The sequence below is a fragment of the Hylobates moloch genome, unplaced genomic scaffold (assembly GCF_009828535.3).
Source record: "Hylobates moloch isolate HMO894 unplaced genomic scaffold, HMol_V3 SCAFFOLD_2, whole genome shotgun sequence".
Lineage (NCBI taxonomy): Eukaryota > Metazoa > Chordata > Mammalia > Primates > Hylobatidae > Hylobates > Hylobates moloch.
Window position 1 is genome coordinate 166,661,399 of NW_026652277.1, and position 19,466 is coordinate 166,680,864.

A 19,466-nucleotide genomic window follows, 5' to 3' on the forward strand; every position below is an offset into this window, starting at 1 on the left:
TGAGCCACCATGCCTAGCCAGATTTTCTTTGTAGATGTAATTTCTCTTATAAAAAGATAACTCTTCAGAGTTTACCTTGTGTCCTTTTTTTTTTTTTTTCTGAGATGGAGTTTCACTCTTGTTGCCCAGGCTGGAGTGCAGTGGCGCCATCTCGGCTCACTACAACCTCCTCCTCCCGGGTTCAAGCAATTCTCCTGCCTCAGCCTCCTGAATAGCTGGGATTACAGGTGCCTGCCACCACGCCCGGCTAATTTTTGTATGTTTTTTTTAGTAGAGATGGGTTTTTGCCATGTTGGCCAGGCTGGTCTTGAACTCCTGACCTCAGGTGATCCACCTGCCTCAGCCTCCCAAAGTGCTGGGATTACAGCCATCAGCCACCACTCCTGGCCTACCCTGTGTCTTTATCCTATGTGTATCTCAAAGTAACCAGCTCGAAATTATCCTTATGCCAAAAAGGCAGATTTGTGGTGGCTTATTCTGGTCTCCTGCAGTCATATTTGGGGAAGCATGTCCTGAATCCTGTCACACTCTGATTTTATATTTGTTATGCCAGTGATGAACCTTTACATTTTAACTAAATTGTTGTTAAGCAGTAATTTTAAAAGCTTAAAAGTCTTTAAGAAAGTATATACAGATGGGCCCCCTTTCTATTTGTTTTTATTTCCCAGAAATCTTTAGGCCACCTTATGTTTGGGTCAGTTATAGTGGAGGATGAATTATCAGCAGTGTGTAATAGAGGTATGCGTAGGAGGGAGTTGACAGTGGAGGTGATAATGAACAAGAATCTGTGTCCTAGGAAGGGGAACATCACACACCAGGGCCTCTTGTAGGGTGGGGGTAGCGGGGAGGGATAGCATTTAGGAGATATACCTAATGTAAATGATGAGTTAATGGGTGCAGCACACCAACATGGCACATATATACATATGTAACAAACCTGCATATTGTGCGCATGTACCCTAGAACTTAAAATATAATAAAAAATATATATATATAAAAAGAAAAAAATAAATGGAATAGACTTCATTAAAAAAAAAAAAAAGAATCTGTGTCCTAACATTACTCAGCTCATCAGAGAGGCAGGGATACCAGATATGGGGAAATCTGTAGTTACGTGCAGGCATTAAATATTTAAATATATATTTTCTTCTTTTAATTGTGGTAAAATACATATAAAATTTATCATCTTTTTTTTTTTTTTTGAGACGGAGTCTCGCTCTTTCACCCAGGCCGGAGTGCAGTGGCGCTATCTTGGCTCACTGCAAGCTCTGCCTCTTGGGTTCATGCCATTCTCCTGCCTCAGCCTCCCGAGTAGCTGGGACTACAGGCGCCCGCCACCGCGCCTGGCTAATTTTTTGTATTTTTAGTAGAGACGGGGTTTCACCGTGTTAGCCAGGATGGTCTCGATCTCCTGATCTTGTGATCCGCCCGCCTCGGCCTCCCAAAGTGCTGGGATTACAGGCTTGAGCCACCGCGCCTGGCCAAATTTATCATCTTAACCATTTTTAAGTGTACTGTTTTGTAGTGCTGAGTATATTACATTTTTTTACAACCAATTTCCAGCACCTTTTCATCTTGCAAAACTAAAACTCTTTACCTTTTAAACAACTACTCCCTGTTTCTCTCTCCTCCCAGTCTATGAGAAGCACCATTTTACTATCTTTTCTATGAGTTCGACTCTACAAACCTCATGTAAGTGGAATTATGCAATATGTTGACAAACCAGATTCTGTACAATATTTTAAGAGGTTTATTCTGAGCCACATATGAGCAACCATGGCCTAGGACACAGTCTCAAGAGGTCCTGAGAATATGTGATGTGCCTTAGGTAGTCAGGTCACAACTTGGTTTTGTACATTTTAGGGAGACAGAAGTTACAGACAAAGACATCAATACCCGTAAGGCACATGTTGGTTAAGCCTGTGGAAAGATAGGACATCTTGAAACCAGGCCATACACATGTCACAGATGGATTCAAAGATTTTCTGATTGGTTGAAAATCTTTGGTTGGTTGAAAGAGTTAAGCTTTGCCTAAAGGGTTGAAGTCAGGAGAAACAAGTGCTTGAGTTAAGGTAAGGGGGTTGTGGAAGCCAATGTTCTTGTTCCCCGCCGCAACCACCCCCCTGCCAAACGGAGGTCTTGCCCTATCCCACAGGCTGGAGTGCAGTGGCGTGATCTCAGCTCACTGCAACCTCCGCCTCCCGGGTTTAAGCAGTTCTGCTTTCACCCTGTTGGCCAGGCTAGTCTCAAATGCCTCACCTTGTGATCCGCCCTCCTCGGCCTCCCAAAGTGCTAGAATTATGGGCAGGAGCCACTGCACCCGGCCCCAAGGTTCTTATTATGCAGATGAAACCACTTAAGTAGCAGGCTTCAGGGTGAATAAATGGTAAATGTCTCCTTTCAGACCTTAAAAGGTATCAGACTCTTGGTTAAATGTCTCCTGGATCAGGAAAAGACCTAGAAAAGGAAGGAGATTCTCTACAAAATGCAAATTTCCTAACAAGAGATGGTTTTGCAGGGTTTTGCCATTTGCAGGTTTTGCCATTTCAAAATATATCAACAAACTATATTTGGGGGTAAAATACTTTGATTTCCTTCAGGCCCGCTATCTGTTGTATGATGCTATGTCAGAATCAAGTTGGAATTTGGTATCTTATTGCTACAAAGAGTCAGTTTTATCAGTCTTTCCTCTATTTTAATGTTAATGTTGGTCAGTTGTGCCTAAACCCCAAAGGGATGGGGGCAATATAAGGACCATGCCCAACCTTCCTTCCTGTCATAGCCTGAACTAGTTTTCTAGACTCCTTTGGCATCCCCTTGGCCAACAGCAGGCCTATTCCATAGTTTGGGTGGCTTAGAATTTTATTTTTGGTTTACAAGTGTTTATCTTTTTCTGACTGGCTTATTTCACTTAGCATAATGTCCTTAAGGTTCATCCATGTTGTACCATGTGTCAGAATTTTCTTTCTTTTTAAGGCTGAATAATATTTTATTGTATGGATATACCACATTTTGTTTACCCATTGATGGACATTTGGGTTCCTTCCATCTTTCGGCTGTTGTGAATAATTCTTCTGTGAATATGGGTGTACAGATATCTCTTTGAGACCCTGCTTTTCAAGTCTTCTGGATTTGTGCCCAGAAGTGGACTTGCTGGATCATATGGTAATTCTATTTTTAATTTTGTGAGGAACTGCCATACTGTTTTTTCATAGCAGCTTGTTAACAGAAAGACTAAACTGTAAAATATTTTAAAGAGGTTTATTTTGAGCCAGTATGAGTGACGCTGGCCGAGCAAAACAGTCTCAAGAGGTCCTGAGAAAGTGCGCCCGAAGCAGTTGAATTACAGTCTGGTTTTGTACATTTCAGGGAGGCAAGAGTTACAGGCAAAGACATAAATCAACATGTGGAAGGTATACGTTGGCTCAGCTTGAAAATGTGGAATATCTTGAAACCAGGAGAAGTAGAGGAGTATACAAGTCAGGTAGATTCAGAGATTATTTAATCTACAGTTAGTTAAAGCAACAAAATTTGGTCTAGAACTTGGGAGTCAGCAGAAAGGAATGTTTTAAGTTAAAACATTCGGATGCTATGTCAGAGTCAGCAAAAATTATGACCCATTTAGCGAGATTGATGGCCTATAGGCATGGCTTAAGGCTTGCCTTGCATGGCCTTAGGTATGGTTTAGAATTTGTTATCTTATTGCCATCAAGAGTCTTTTGTCTTATGATCTCTATTTTAACATTTACTCAGGTCAGTTGGACCTAAATTCCAGATGGGAGGGAGTATAATGAGGTATGTCCAGCCTCCCTTCCTGTCATGGCTGGAAATTCAGTTTTTAAGGTTTTTCTGGGGTTTCCTTGGCCAAGAGAGGCTCCATTCAGTCGATAGGGGGCTTAGGATTTTATTTTTGGTTTACAAGCTGCACCATTTTACATTTTCACTAACATTACACAAGGATTCTAGTTTTTCCACATCCTTGCCAACACTGTCATTTTTCTGGGATTTTTTTTGGACTAGCCATCCTCTTGGATGTTAGGTGATATCTCATTGTGGTTTTGATTTGCATTTCCCTAAGGATTAATAATGTTGATTAGTGATGTTGTTGCATATCTTCTTTTGAGAAATGTGTGTTCAAGCCCTTTGCCCATTTTTCAATCAGGTTATTTGGGTTTTTGTTTTTAAGAAGTAGGATTAAACTGGGTCTTTGGGCAGTATAATATCTTCTTGAGCAAATAAGCCTATTTGTTCACTCAAGTTCAAGCATCCAGCCAAGATATTTTGAGGAGCTACTGTGTGGCTGGCACTGAGCTCTGAGTGCTAGTGTTTCAGAGCTGAACAAGAAAGACATGATCCATACTTCCTAGGAGCTCACAGCTAGTTAAGGAAGACAGACAAGTGATGACACAGAAATGCTTTTGACTTTGAAGTAGAACTATTTACCTGGTGCTTTGATAACCTGGAGGAAAGGAGTCTTGCACCTGCTCTTTGTGGGTATTTTTCCACCTCTGCCTGATCGCTTTTCTCACTCTGTATTCCTCAGACAATTTCAACCACTCTTACAGCTTTAATTCCAATCTCAATGAAGGTCTGAAGCCTAAGGAAAGAGGCCTGTATAGACCCACCTGCTTACTTCACAGACCCATTAGCCATCTCATAAGCATTGCACATTCAACATGCCCAAATCTTGGAACACTCCACCTCATGGATAATGCTTCTATCCCAGGTTGTGGTCCAGCTGCTCAAGCCAGAAGTCAACAGTCAGCCTGTCCACTGAATCCCAGTGGGTATTTTTACCTCCTAGATATCTTTGTGTCTACATCCTTTTGTCTTGCTTGGCCACCACCTTAGTCCAAGCCACCCTCATCTTAGCTGCAGTGTTTGAGCCACGCCTTTCCCTTTCTTTTTTTTTTTTTTTTGACAGAGTTTTGCTCTTGTTGCCCAAGCTGGAGTGCAATGTTGCAATCAGCGTTCACTGCAACCTCTGCCTCCCAGATTCAAGTGATTCTCCTGCCTCAGCCTCCCGAGTAGCTGGTATTACAGGCACGTGCCACCACACCTGGCTAATTTTTTGTACTTTTTTAGTAGAGATGGGGTTTTACCATGTTAGCCAGGCTGGTCTTGAACTCCTGACCTCGTGATCCACCTGCCTCGGCCTCCCAAAGTGCTGGGATTACAGGCGTGAGCCACCACGCCCTGCCTGCCTTTCCCTTTTAAACTGTTCTTCACTTTGCAGCCACAGTCTTTGTAAAATCACAAGTCAGATCAGTAGCTTCTTACTACCCTTAGGATAAAGTTAAAAAATTCATTGTGCCTTAAAAAGATCATAATCTGGCCCTCCATCCCCTCTAGAATTAGCTCTTACCATTCCATCCTCCTCTGACCCTGCCAATCTGGATTTTTCTGTTTCTCAGTTTACCAGATGCGTCCTTTCTTCCAAGCTTTGCACCATGCCTGGAACAGATCTTGGCTCATGGTAGAGTCTCAGTAAATACTGGTTGAATCAATCAGTGAGCCTTAACACTGTATCTTACTGCTGCCCATTACTTGGTGAGTTATGTTGGGGCAGCAATCCTCTCCAGGGGTCACCAGCTGCAGAGAGTCTGTCCCTTGCAGACCCCTGACCCAGCAACGGATGAAGAAAGTACACTAACACACAGATACTCTGCTTTGCCAGTCCAGCTGAGTGTGTGGGAGCCGCTTACAGACTCCCTGCTGAGTCCTGTAAACAGTTGCAACTCGACTGGCATTTATTCAGTAAGATTAATTAACAAAAGCTTGAGTCAACACCATTGGAGGGTAATTGACATTGTGGACTTCCCAAGTAAAAAGCACTTAAGCACCTCGGTACATCAAAGGTTAGTCTTAAAATTATATGAGTAAACAAGCTAGCTAGGTAAACTACTCTGCCTTTCTTTATTACTATTTTAATTTGTTTAACTAAAGGTAAAGGGATCAGGCCGCCTTTGGCCAGATAAATTACCGAAGTTACACAAACTTCTCAGCCTTCCAAGAAGATTTATGTCTATTTCCATAACCATCTCTAATATTTTTCCACCAGCCTGATTGAACCCCAGCATTATGTAATTTACAGGGATCAGATAACTTAAACTTATTTGCCATTTATATTATCTCTTGGTTTCTTTAGCCACTGGCAATCATAACATAATTTATTTTTTAAAAATTATTAATAAATCACTTTTAGAAATAGAATACAGTTTGATTACAGCATAGTTTATGTAAGGGTCAACAACAGGAAGTAAGACTAGAAAAGTGTCTTAGGACCAAGTATGTCTTAGTCTTTTGGGGCTGCTATAAGAAAATAACTTAGACTGGGTGATTTATAAATAATACAAATTTATTTCTCACAGTTCTGGAGGCTGAGAAGTCCAAGATCCAGGCACTGATTCAGTGTCTGGTCCGCTCCATAGATGGCACCTTGTGCCTGTGTCCTCACATGGTAGAAGGAGTAAAAGCAGGGAGGCGCCTCCCTTTAACCTCTTTTATAAGGGCACTAATCCCATCGTGAGCGTGGAGGCCTCATGACTTAATCACTTCTCAAAGGCCCCACCTAATACCACCACCATGGGAACTAGATTGCAACAAGAATTTTGGAGGGACACACATTCAGACCATACATAGCACTGACCAAGATATTAAACTTCATTTGGCCTTTTGTTTTGTATTTTTATTTTATGAGCAAGGGAGAGGTGAGACAGGGCTTTGGGGAGACTAAACTGACGGCAGTGTTGTTATCTCAGTAAGACGGAATCAGGACAAAAAACCAGAACAGTGAAAATAGAGAAGAAGAGAGACACAGAGTTTAGAGAGATTGTAAGAGATTTGGCTTCTGGAGGACTGTGAGGACGACGAGGTCAGTACCAGTGAAAGCAGACCTTTTTATTTTTTTCTCAAGACAGTATCTCACTCTGTCATTCAGGCTGGAGTGCAGTGGCATGATCTTAGCTCACTGCAACCTCCACCTCCTGGGTTCAAGCGATTCTCCCACCTCTGTCTCCCGAGTAGCTGCGACTAGACTACAGGTGTGTGCCACCACACTGGCTAATTTTTGTATTTTTTGGTAGAGACAGGGTCTCACCATGTTGGCCAGGCTGGTCTTGATTTTCTGACCTCAAGTGATCTGCCCGCCTCGGCCTTCCAAAGTGCTGGGATTACAGGTCTGAGCCACCACACTTGGCCAAAAGCAGACCATTTTAGTTACTGTTGCAGCCACATCTCTAAGGGTGGAAGGCGTTTGGGGATGTGGGACTGGAACTGAGACAAGAGTTGGGGTGGAGATAGAGATTTGGAGTCATCCACATGGAGGCCATAGTTGGAGAAGTGAAATGGATTTAATGTCAAAGGAATGAATAGAATGAGGGGAAATGAGGAAAGGGCCAAGCATAGAACTTTGGATAGTGGAGTGATAGCCTTCATTTAACAAGCAGCAGAAGGAAGGAGATGGAAGAGGAATGTCATAGAGAACTGTTACCAGGGGTCCTTGCTCCCAGAGCTCCCAAGATGGTGGTGGGCTACTTCCAAAATGGCAGCGGGTCACTTCCAAGATGGTGGCAAGCCTCGTGTTCTCTGACCTGGGGTTCTTGGCCTCACGGATTCCAAAGAATGGAATCTTGGGCCATGCGGTCGGTGAGTGTTATAGCTCTATTAGAAGTCGTGGGTCATGGAAGAGAACTGTGGAACCCAGTGACTAGTGTTCAGTTTGATTAGAATGAACACAGGCACTTAGCCATGCAGGAACAATGGCAAGCCTTTAGCCTGATCGGGAGTGGCAATGGGCACCTCGCTGGATCAGGAGCACAGCGGACACCCTGCCAGATTCAGAGGGATGGGAGTCATCGGGGATCTGCGACAGCGGCAAACAGCAGTGGTGGACGGTGAGCGAAAGCTCAGCTCGAGCCTTAACAAACATGGACCAGAAGAGTGCAGTTGCAAGATTTAATAGAGTGAAATAGAGTGAAAACAGAGCTCCCATACAAGGAGGGGACCCAAAGAGGGTTGCCATTGCTGGCTCAAATGCCTGGGTTTATATCCCGATCCTTGTCCCTCCTGCTGTGCTCTCAGGCAATAGATGATTGGCTATTTCTTTACCTCCTGTTTTTGCCTAATTAGCATTTTAGTGAGCTCTCTGATTGTTTGGGTGTGAGCTAAGTTGCAAGCCCTGTGTTTAAAGGTGGATGCGGTCACCTTCCCAGCTAGGCTTAGGGATTCTTAGTCGGCCTAGGAAATCCAGCTAGTCCTGTCTCTCAGAACCATTAAAGGAAATATGTCGAACAAGAGAACAACAGTTGAAAGTAGACATGAAAAATTGAATTTGGAGGTTTTAAGGTCGAAAATGGTCTCACTAGAATAGTGATGGAAGTCACATGGTAAAAGATTTTTCATTCATTCAGTTATCTTTATTGAGCCATCTGTATGCCAAGCGTTGTTCTAGATGCTGGAGATACAGCTGTGACAGCCAAGATAAAGAATTGGCGACTAAGCGGCTAGTGAAGAAGTTGAGGCAGCACATGTAAACTACTGTTTTGATGGGGTTTGATGGGGAGGCAGAGAGAGGATGGTAACTTGAAATGGAGAGGCATGACTGTGTTCATATACAATTAATAAGTCTGGGGAAAAAAGAAGAAATAAGGAAGCAAGAAAAAGAACAGCAAGGGACAAGAACCCAGTGCAAGTTGGAAGATGTGGGTCTGAGGGCAGTTGGGAGGTTTAATCTGGAACAGACAGGAAGGAGAGATTGTAGAAAGAGACAAAGGATTTTTAAGTAAAGGAGGGAGCCAAAGCACACACACACTACAGGACGGTGCCTGTCTTCTCAGTAAGCTAAAGGCAGGATGAAAAGCACAGGGAAGATTCGGCAGGAGTGCCATGGAGTGCCATCCACTTGCCATTCTGGATAATAAACTTAAAGTGAGAGTCAGTGATGTCCATGCCTTCACTGTAATCCTAGAGTCCGTAGTACCGATTGCCTAAAATTAGGAACTGGAAAGGTGAGTGTAGTAGCAGGGCCAAGGAGTCGAAGGAATCTAGGAAACTGCTAAGGATACTATGGAATTGGGCAGCCATGGCATCAGTGGTTAGATGCTTCATGACCTGAGGCTAGGAAGTGTAAAGTCATAAAAAGACATGTTCAAGAGGAGATGATACAAACAAAATGGGAAGCTGTGGTTGGATAGGGACTTTAAATTTCTGTTTTGGAAGTGAAGTCATTCTGAGTTAACCCAGGAAAGAGGTGACGTAGAACAGAGTTAAGGCCATATGTATGAGGCCAGGGCACTGGCAAAACAAACATAAATATTAGAGTTCCTGTGGATTTGGGATTGAAGGAAGGAGAGATTACCTTGATTCTATTTGTGTCCCCACTCCCAGTTCATTGCCTAGAACATAGTAGGTATTTAGTAAATCTTTCTTCAGTGGGTTTATGGATGGACTGGTGTCAACATAGGCTTCTTTCTTTCATCTTTCTGTTGATTGTTTGAACCTGTAGGCTATGTCACGTTTATAATCAATCTGATGCTGGCTTTTTATAAGGCTTTTATGATTAGAATATTTGTGAATTCAAGTGCTGAAACACGCTCAGCATTGTCCCCACTTCGTCTCACTTAGGGCCCCCTTCCTGCTGGTATTGTGTTCCTTCTACAAGGAATGTCCTTCCCACCGTTTTAGCTCAGGAATTGGATCCTCAGTGCCAGCTCAGTCACGTTTTCTTTTAAAGCTTCCCAGTGGATTGATGCTCCCCTTCTCTGTAAACCCTGGGGGTGCTTAACACCTCTGGCATGTATTACACTTTTCTATCTACTTGTCTTATTTTCCTGAAGACAGAGCCTTCCTTTTTCTGACCAGTGCCTAGACTGTAGTAAAGGTTCTATGGCCTTAACCATTGCAGAAGTTCTCATCAGCCATCACATGAAACTAACATGGATCCTGAATTTAAACTGTTTGAGCTCAGGAATAAGAGAAAAGGCCCTGACTGATCTTCCTTTGAAGAAAGATATCCCTACAGTACCTCAGCATTTCAATAAATTATTGATTCTTTTTTTCATTGAGGGTCCATTTCAACCATTGAAAAAAATGCCTCAATAATAGAAAGTTAAATAATGATGCCATTAAAAATCAAGTACAATATTAATTATATTTAGCACCAGTTTAACTCTTGTCTAATGATTCTAAAATCACATGTGATCTATGCTGTGCTATTCAAGGACATTTTTATAGCAGGAAGGAAGTTAGCGATTTATTGGACTGCTTATAAAAAGAACTAAATGCAATTTAGATTGGATAATGTATTTCCAAGTTAATTAGATTGTAGGTTATTGCATACAAAGCCATTGCCTGGGACGAACTTGCAGCAGCAGCAGCAGCAGCTTTAAAATTGATTCTCTTGATTTACTTGTAACAGCAATGCTTGTGGCTGGAGCTCTTCTAAGGAAACATGCTATGATTTATTTTCCTTTCTGTCCTACATGTTGTAATGTAAAATTATGTAATTTATCTCATTAGCTGTTATCTGTGACTCTATATCTTGCATATCTGAAAATATAACAGGTTTTTAGAGTTAGCACTATTGACTGAAGTTTGTAGGCTTCAGTAATTTAGGCCCAGGTTTTTGTTTTGTTTTACGGAGTTCTGGCATTGAAGGCCAGTGGAGAGGTCACCCTATATTCTGTAAGGTTCAGTTGTTGGTGTGATACTGGGTAAAAAATTAAGAGAGGAGGAGGTGGAAAAAGATGGGTTTGGGAATTTAAAAATCAAATAAGAGATTGCATGTGTGATCGTGGACTTCTGTACTCTTGGAGGCGAATCCTGTAGCATAAATAGACTTGCATTCTTTCACTTAGGATTAACTCTGCCTGTTCTCCTGAAGGTGCCCCCGTTGTGCTTTGCCCATTTTTTCTTGTAAGTAGATGAGAAAGTCCTTCATGGCTGTTGTCTGCTTACAAAATACAAGGATGGTTGTGTTCTTTTAAAACAAAATTTGGTTGACTAAACGCTGAACTAGCTTTTATTACTACAATTTAGTTTGTGGCCAAATAATTATACTTTGTATTCAGAATTGTTTGCGGCTCCAACCAACGTAGTTTGATGGTGACCAATCACCAACTTGGTCTGTTTTTGTTTGTTTATAGACAGAGTTTTGCTCTTGTTGCTCAGGCTGGTGTGCAATGGTGCGATCTCAGCTCACTGCAACCTCTGCCTCCCGGGTTCAAGTGATTCTCCTGCCTCAGCCTCCCAAGTAGCTGGGACTACAGGCATGTGCCACCATGCCCAGCTAATTTTCTTGTATTTTTAGTAGAGACGGCATTTCACCATGTTAGGCTGGTCTCAAACTCCTGACCTCACTGATTCTCCTGCCTCGGCCTCCCAAAGTGCTGGGATGACAGGCGTGAGCCATAACATGCCTGGCCTTTTTAAAATTTGTTATAAACAGAGTCTCACTGACTCCCAGGCTGGAGTGCAGTGACATGATCATAGCTCACTGTAGCCTCAACCTCCTGGGCTCAAACGATCCTCCTGCCTCAGCCTCCCAAGTAGCTAGGACTACAGGTGTGCACCACCACAGCCAGCTAATTTTGAAAATTTGTTTTGTAGAGACAGGGTCTTGCTATGTTGCCCAAGCTGGTCTTGAATTCCTTGCCTCAAGCAGTCCTCCTGCCTCAGCCTCCCAAAGTGCTGGGATTATAGGCATGAGCCACTGCACCTGGACCTTCATCTGTCTTAAAGTGAACTATTTTTGCACATGTTTGTACAGACATAAAACATTTCATCCTACTAGGGGCATTTTCTTCAAGACAGATTCCCCCATCCTTCTCAGGGAGAGCTACAGAAAGAACAAACAAAGGGTGGAGAGGGAGGCTGGAGAGCCTCCGACTGTCCCAGGAATCTGCCTCCTCGGCGGCCAGGTAGCCAGTCCTCAGCCCAAGGCCTCTCTCAGTCATCCAGAAACCCTGTGCTGGCACTGCCTGGTTTTCCCTGTCCAGGACCAGTGTAGTTGGTTTTTGTTCCTCCTACATTTTCAGAAGACTCTATCCAACTCACTGCTATATACAAAAATAGTAATATAGTGAGGAAGCTTTCAATTCCAATTAAATAAATTCCTCCTCTCAGCCAGGCCTCCGCTCAAACCACGTCCAGGGCAGCCTCCCTGCTCCCTCTCTTCAAAAAGACCCCCTTGCTGTTGCTCTGGCTCTCCCTCAACACTGTTTTTACTTCATGGAATTTCACTACCTCACATTATCAGGCGGTTCCTGTCGCAGATACTGAGATACAGGTTGAGTACTCCTTACCTGAAATGCTTAGGACCAGAATTGTTTTGGATTTCAGGTTTTTTTAAAATTTCAGAATATTTGCATTGTATTAGGTGAGCATCCCAAATCTGAAAATTCGAAATACTCCAATGAATATTTCCTTTGAGCATCTTGTTGGCACTCCAAAAGTCAGATTTTGGAGCATTTTGGGTTTCAGATTTTCAGATTAAGGATACTTAACCTGTATTTATTCTCTCCCTGCCACGCCAGGATGTAAGCTCCACAAGGGCAGAGAATGTATTTGATTCATTGTCAGTGCGCTTATAACTAGCATGGATCTGTCCATTTGTATAAATTTAGCAAATATTTGTCTAATGACGAACAGCTCAGTAGATAAAAAAATTATTGGCTGGACTCATGGCATGTCTTGTGTACTAGCAGGAGGAGAGGTGGCAGAGTAAGGAACTGGCACCAGGCCTTGATTGCCACACTCCATGGTGGGAGGTGAGGCAGAGCCGGCCCGCTCCTTTTCCTTTCCAGGGCTCAGCCTCAGCATTGAGGGGGAGAAGCCTGCCCCTCCATGGGCCACTCGCCTCCAGCACTGTGGCCTAGAGTGTGTCCTCTCCAGCCGAGCAATGGTTCTCCCTATTCCACCAGACTCACACTCCCTGAAATGCAGCTCAGTTTCTTGCACTTTTGCCTCAGATTTAGACGTGTAAAATATGTGAACCTCCCTATGCAAATTAAGATTTGAATGTCATCTGCTTCACAGTTCTAGCCATCAGTTCTAAAAATAGTCATTTTTATGGGATTTGAGAAAGAGATTAAGACCACAAACTTACAACTGAGTTTTTCCCTAGCAGACAGCAGCTGTTCAAACACAACGTGAATCTGAGAGCTTTGAAGAGCTGTGCTGTTCTGCTGCGGCTCAGCCCAGTAGGCGGAGGTTCTCAGGGAGGAGATACCCTCAGCATGGGTGAGGTCTGTGGGCCTGCAGACAGGGTGTTCATGTTCTGCCATCACCCGTGAACCTAGAGGACAGACTGATGGAAATCGATGATTGTGAGGCGGCGAAATCAGGACTAGCATTAGTGAATGCCCAGCCCCGTGTCTGTGGCCATGTGCAGTTAGCGCCATTTGACTCTTGTTCTTGCCAAAACTACAGAACATTTGTAGCGAGGGCTTTATAGGCTGGAATACCAGTAAACACCCAGGGAAAAATTAACACCAGCAGAAATGCGACTTTTAAAAAGTAAGATGACCTGTTAGGGACTTTCTGTGGACTTACAGGGGTTCTGAGAAGTCATAACCTGCTGCCTGACTTCTGACAGAACGGTAATCACAGTCATTCATTTCCCCAGGTCCATGATGACTCAGAATCTTCACAAAAGAGGGGCAGTTCTTGTTATCTGTCACTCTTTCCCCGTTTTCCTAGCACAGCCTTAAAAATTATTATGGCAAAGGTACCAACATTTATTTTGCTGCTTTATCATCTTACATGGACTATGTGCTACACAAACTAAATTAAATTAAATCAATGTGTCCACGCCCCACCCTCCCCCAGAGTAAGTTTTCACTGATTTGGGCAAGTAAATGAGTGCTGCACCCTAATTAAGTTAATATAAATTCCTGTGTTGGTATTCTTGTCCCACTCTTAGAAGAGGGGATTTCCTGGTAACATTGCCCTAGATAATAATTATTCCTTTGAGACCCTGCAGGCCTCACTTCTCCAGGCTAAATAATTTCAGCCCTTTTTCTCCCAGGTTCCAATGTTCCATCCTTTAATCTTTCGAGTCTTTTCACTCCTACTTGGCTGAGAATTCTAAGTTGTCCAAGCTAATGTGCTACCTGGTTTGGAGTCACACTGTCCTCCCTCACCTTCTAAATGTGCGAGCGACTGTGTTCCGTGTTCATCCAACAATGCTACCTGGCTAATTACCTGTGGGCTCTTTTCTGCTGTGATGAACCCCGCAGATCATTTATTTATTTGCTGTATAAACAGCCTGTTTCTCTTCCTGTCTATTTGCCTTGTCTATAGACATGTTTGGTTTGTTTCTGAGTAAAGCAGCCTTGACCAAATGGACTAAGGGGCCATTTGGGGCTCATAATTTTGTATGTGATTGACAGATGGTTAAATTTTTCCGTGTAGTATTACACATTCTTTAGGCTGTGGTATCAATATGCTGGCACTTCAGAGAGCCAGCACCATGTAGTAAGATAAGGACCAGCAGTGGAGTTGGGGAGGGATGAGAATCACAGCTCTTCCACCATTTATTACTATAACAGGGTACCTAGCCTGCCTTAGCCTCTCTAACCTCATATGTTAGATGAGAATAATGTTATTCGTGTGGGAGAGTAGAGCGGATGCAGTGAATTCAGGTATGTGAGCATTTGATATGCTTGCTGTTGGAATGTAGTTTTGCAGGCAAGGTTGTTTTTGTCATGATGGGTGGTAATTATATATATAAAGGTAACAAAGCTGATTTTCATCTAGTTGAAGGTCTGTGTGAGTGGTTTAAGTTCTTGGTACAAAGATATGAGAGACACATACTTGTGATAATTTTATATAAAATATGTCATCAACTGTTATACAGAGATAGTTACTATGAAAAGCAGAACTAGGAAGGAGGGGGACAGAGGATAAATCCAGAGTGTCTGCCTTTCAGATAGCTGGACTAAAGAGGAATGGGAAATTAGAGGGAAGAAGTGTCTGATGTTTCTGCAGCCAGTCAGGTTGTGCTCACTGAAAATTGTATTTCCAAACAACCTCATTAAAAAGTGGGCAGAGGACATGAACAAATACTTTTCAAAAGAAGACGTACATACAGCCAACAAGCATATGAAAAATGCTCAACATCATGAACCATTAGAGAAATGCAAATCAAAACCACAATGAGATACTATCTCACACCAGTCAGAATGGCCATTATTAAAAAATCAAAGAATAATAGATGTTGGCATGGTTGCAGAGAAAAGGAAACGCTTCTACACTGCTAGTGGGAGTGTAAATTAGTTCGGCCATTGTAGACAACAGTGTGGCAATTCCTCAAAGAGTTGAGAACTAACATTCGACCCAGCAATCCCATTACTGGGTATATACCCAAAGGAATATTTGTTCTATCATAAAGACGCATACATGCATATGTTCATTGCAGCACTATTCACAATAGCAAAGACATGGAATCAACCTAAATGCCCATCAGCAGTAGAATGGATAAAGAAAATGTGACACATAAACACCATGGAATACTATGCAGCCATAAAAAGAACAAGATCATGTCCTTTACAGGAACATGGATAGAGCTGGAGGCCACTATCCTTAGCAAACTAACATAGGAACAAAAAAACCAAATACCATATATTCTCACTTATAAGTGGGACCTGAATAACAAGAACACATGGATACAGGAAGGGGAACAACTTGAGGGTGGAGAGTGGGAGGAGGGAGAAGATCAGAAAAAATACCTGTTGGGTACTATGCTTATTATCCAGATGACAAAATTACCTGTACACCAAATCCCTGTGACACAGTTTACCTATATAACCTGCTTGTGTACCCCTGAACCTAAAAGTTAGAAACAAAAATAAAACCATTTTTTTTGTGACTTGAGCTCTAAGTTATGAATATTGTCTTAGGGGGCTCTGGGGTGAAGGGACAGCAGCGTATCTTTAAGATTAAGTATGATTTTGTTACTAATAGAGCCTCTGTCCTAACCTGTACTTTTGGGGGTTGACAATACCAGAGTAATTTTTCTGTGCATTTTTTGTGTGTTGGTTTGCCCTGTCTTCAGCAGTGATTATGTATTTCTGTAAGTTAATAGACCCCTTGTGTGGGGCCTACCCCCTGTGTGGAATCATCTCATACGGAGACACATCCTGGAAGTGTCCCAGAAGCCCCTAGACTTGAGTTTTCCAGACTCCTTGGCCAACAAACACGGCCCTCCCCTGGGGACTGTGGCCATCACCCCACCCTGTGACTGCCTGGCCTCCTGTGGTAGAAAGGGAAGATGAATGATCATCAGCGCTCCATCTGTCTGGATCGGAATGAACAAATCTCTTGCTGCTTCTCCGTCACGACCCTTCACCTTTCTTTCTCCCTTGGCTAGATGGCACCCCTGAGCTTTGGATTTTTTTTTATTATAAGAGTTTTCTAACTTACATATTTGCATTTTGGGCTGCCTTTTCAAAGATAATGATGGCCATGACCCTAGTGAGGCTACCACAGGAACCGTGTTCTCCTCAGTCACCTTTCCAGAGAGCTTTCTTTCCCTGCACTGTCAGTGCCAAGGGAGGCTGAAAATGCAGTGACTGTGGGTTATATACTGTGATGGCCCCAGAAGGGCTGTGACTCCATCACCTCCTGTAATCCTCACAGGGTCCCCACTTGACTCATGAGAAAAGGGAGAGGCTTCTAGGAGTTATGGATAGTCCCCAGGTCACACAGCTGGTAAGACCAAGTCCATTGTTGATTCGACTCTAGGGAAAGGCCATCTGGTCTACCTCATCACCGCCTCCCCAAGCCATGGGAACCACCCCTGGGTAATTTGGGCATCCAGATAACCAGCCCTTCAGTAAGGAATGTCAGTTACTGCACCACAAGGTGATTGTCCCTACTAGTAGAATCCTTACTACCCAGAGCTCAGTTGGGTTTCATGACCCCAAATTAAATGAAATACAATACAGGTAGACAAACTTTATAAAATTATTCCAGTGCTTTAATGCTCTGGCCTGGGGACCTAATTACTTTTATTTTATTTTGTTTTATTTTTGAGATGAGAATCTCGCTGTATTGCCCAGGCTGGTCTTTCAGCCTGGCCTCATGCAATCTTCCCACCTTGGCCTTCTAAAATGCTGAGATGACAGCCTCATGCCAACCATGCCCAGCCCTCTAGCCAGTTTTCAATAAACATACTGAATTTTCATAATATAGTGTCTAACATTCTCTACTGTGCTTTTAAAACCAGTATTCTCAAAACAGCTTATTTTATTTTGCTCGAGACAAGTGTGCATTATCCCTTTTTGCTTCCCATAAGAGCAAAAGCTTAAGCATTGTCTTCACTTCCTGCCAGCGCCCCATCATCTCCATCTGCTGGGGTCACCGGGACTCAAGGCTGCTGATGGCATCAGGACCAGCCCTGTACGTGGTGCGTGTGGAGCACCAGGTGTCCAGCCTGCAGCTGCTGTGCCAGCAGGCCATCGCCAGCACCTTGCGTGAGGACAAGGACGTCAGCAAGCTGACTCTGCCCCCCCGCCTCTGCTCCTACCTCTCCACTGCCTTCATCCCTACCATCAAGGTAAAGCCCTCCACCCCTCCCTCTTCCTCCTCCCTCACCTATGCTGGCTCCCTACAGAGCCAGGGCCGAGACAGGTGAGGATACCAGAGCAAGCACATGGGGCCATGTGCAGCTGTGCAGGATCCTGTCATGTGCTGCCATGTCCGTAGTCTGTCCAAGCATCATGGTCCATGTGCATTAGAGATTTGCCCTGTGTGGTGGCTATTATCTTTCTCATGGCAAAGCTGATATTCCTTGACTTCTGTGTCCCTCTGATGATCAAAGGAGTGACCATTATTCAGCATTTCCTATATACTAAGCATTGCACCAGTTAATTTTTAGAAATCTGTCTTGTTCAGTCCTGACTTCCTGACAGATGCCATTATTCACATTTAAGGAAGCAGGAAACAAGTTAGGAGAAGTTAAGTAACTTGCTCCCTAGCTAGTTAGGGGGACAGTCAGGATCAGACCCACCCCAGTTCTAGGGCCTGCTCTCAGCACTGTGCTGAGGAAGGCCACTCCAGCCAGCACTCAGCGTCAGCCACCTCTTATACTAGTGGGAACTCTAGAAGGTAGCATGTAGAATGCATCTGCCAGTTGCTGTTCAAGTGTGGGTCCCCCCCAATCTTGGGTTTTCCCAAGTGGTTCTCTTTTATGTTCTGTCTCTCTCTTCTTCTGAGTAGCAGACCCATTTGTTGGTTACTTTTTTCCTGAAACATCAAAGTTTTAGAATCTGTTGGGTTTTTTTTTTTTTTTTTTCCAAGTTGCCTTACACTATTGATTCTACATAAGCAGATCTCAACACCGGTATATTATATAGCATTGGAAAATACAGGTGCCCAAGGCTGCCCGTATGGATCCTGATTTCATTGTCTGATGTGGGATCCTGGTGTAGATATGCTTCGAAAGCTTGCAGAAGTTTCTCACATGCTCCTCATTGCAAACCACTGTTCTACACCACATAGTTACCCTCTCCCCAGGCTCCCAGCCTGTGCTCTGTCTGGAACAGTGGCGTTTTTAGTTGACCTGTCCCCGTGCCCACTCTTTCCCTCTCTCTCTGCCTCTCTGGAGTCCCAGCTCTTCCTTTTCTTCCTGTATCCTCCAGCCCCCAATTCCAGATCCGAACAACATGAGAGACTTTGTCAGCTACCCATCAGCCGGCAACGAGCGGCTGCACTGCACCATGAAGCGCACAGAGGACGACCCGGAGGTGGGCGGCCCGTGCTACACGCTCTACCTGGAGTACCTGGGCGGGCTTGTGCCCATCCTCAAAGGGCGGCGCATCAGCAAGCTGCGGCCGGAGTTTGTCATCATGGACCCGCGGACAGATAGCAAACCAGGTGGGCCCCTCGCCAGAGGGACTGGGACCTTGTTCTGCTGTGGTCATGGGCTGTTATGCCTTACACCCCATGCAAAGAGAATGTCTGCTAATGAAACGTGAGCCTGTGGGGGCTAGTGTGGAACATCTTTGAAGCTACAACATTTCCAGAATCCCATTGAAATGAACAGTTCTCTAAATGTACTTTTTGGCAGGTTTTTAATCATATTCCACGGGCAGTGGATAGCTGGGTGGTGGATAGATGAACCAGGCAAAGGGAAGCTGGCGCAGGCCTCCTGAGAGTGAGGGTTTCCTCTTCACAGTTACCAAGTATTCATCGAGTGCTTTCATGTAATATTGAGACAACTTGAAAATAATAACAAGATACAGTCCCTGCCCTCCCAGAGTGGATGATAAAATTAAAATCAAACCTTCAGCCTCCTACCCCTCCCTAGTCTACTGTTAACTGCTTTTTACCTGATTAATAGTGACAATTTTTTGCTCATCCACAAAGACGTTGGTATGAGTCACCCTTTTCTTCTAAAAACCTTTCCCTGCGGTGATTTTCATTGCTCAGTTAATGTATTCAAGATGCTCCCTGCACACCTCTCT

The 19,466-nt window shown here is 43.7% G+C and overlaps 1 protein-coding gene across 7 annotated transcripts in view; it reads left to right on the forward strand.

Annotated features, from left to right (window-relative positions):
* TULP4 (TUB like protein 4) overlaps positions 1-19,466 on the forward strand; it is a 286,724-nt gene that overhangs the window by 236,973 nt on the left and 30,285 nt on the right. For all 7 annotated transcript variants that reach the window (XM_032161426.2, XM_058435633.1, XM_032161373.2 and 4 more), the window contains 2 exons: positions 17,333-17,557; positions 18,642-18,876. In XM_032161426.2, coding sequence (XP_032017317.1) covers positions 17,333-17,557; positions 18,642-18,876 — 460 coding nt within the window. The remainder of the gene's footprint in view (positions 1-17,332; positions 17,558-18,641; positions 18,877-19,466) is intronic.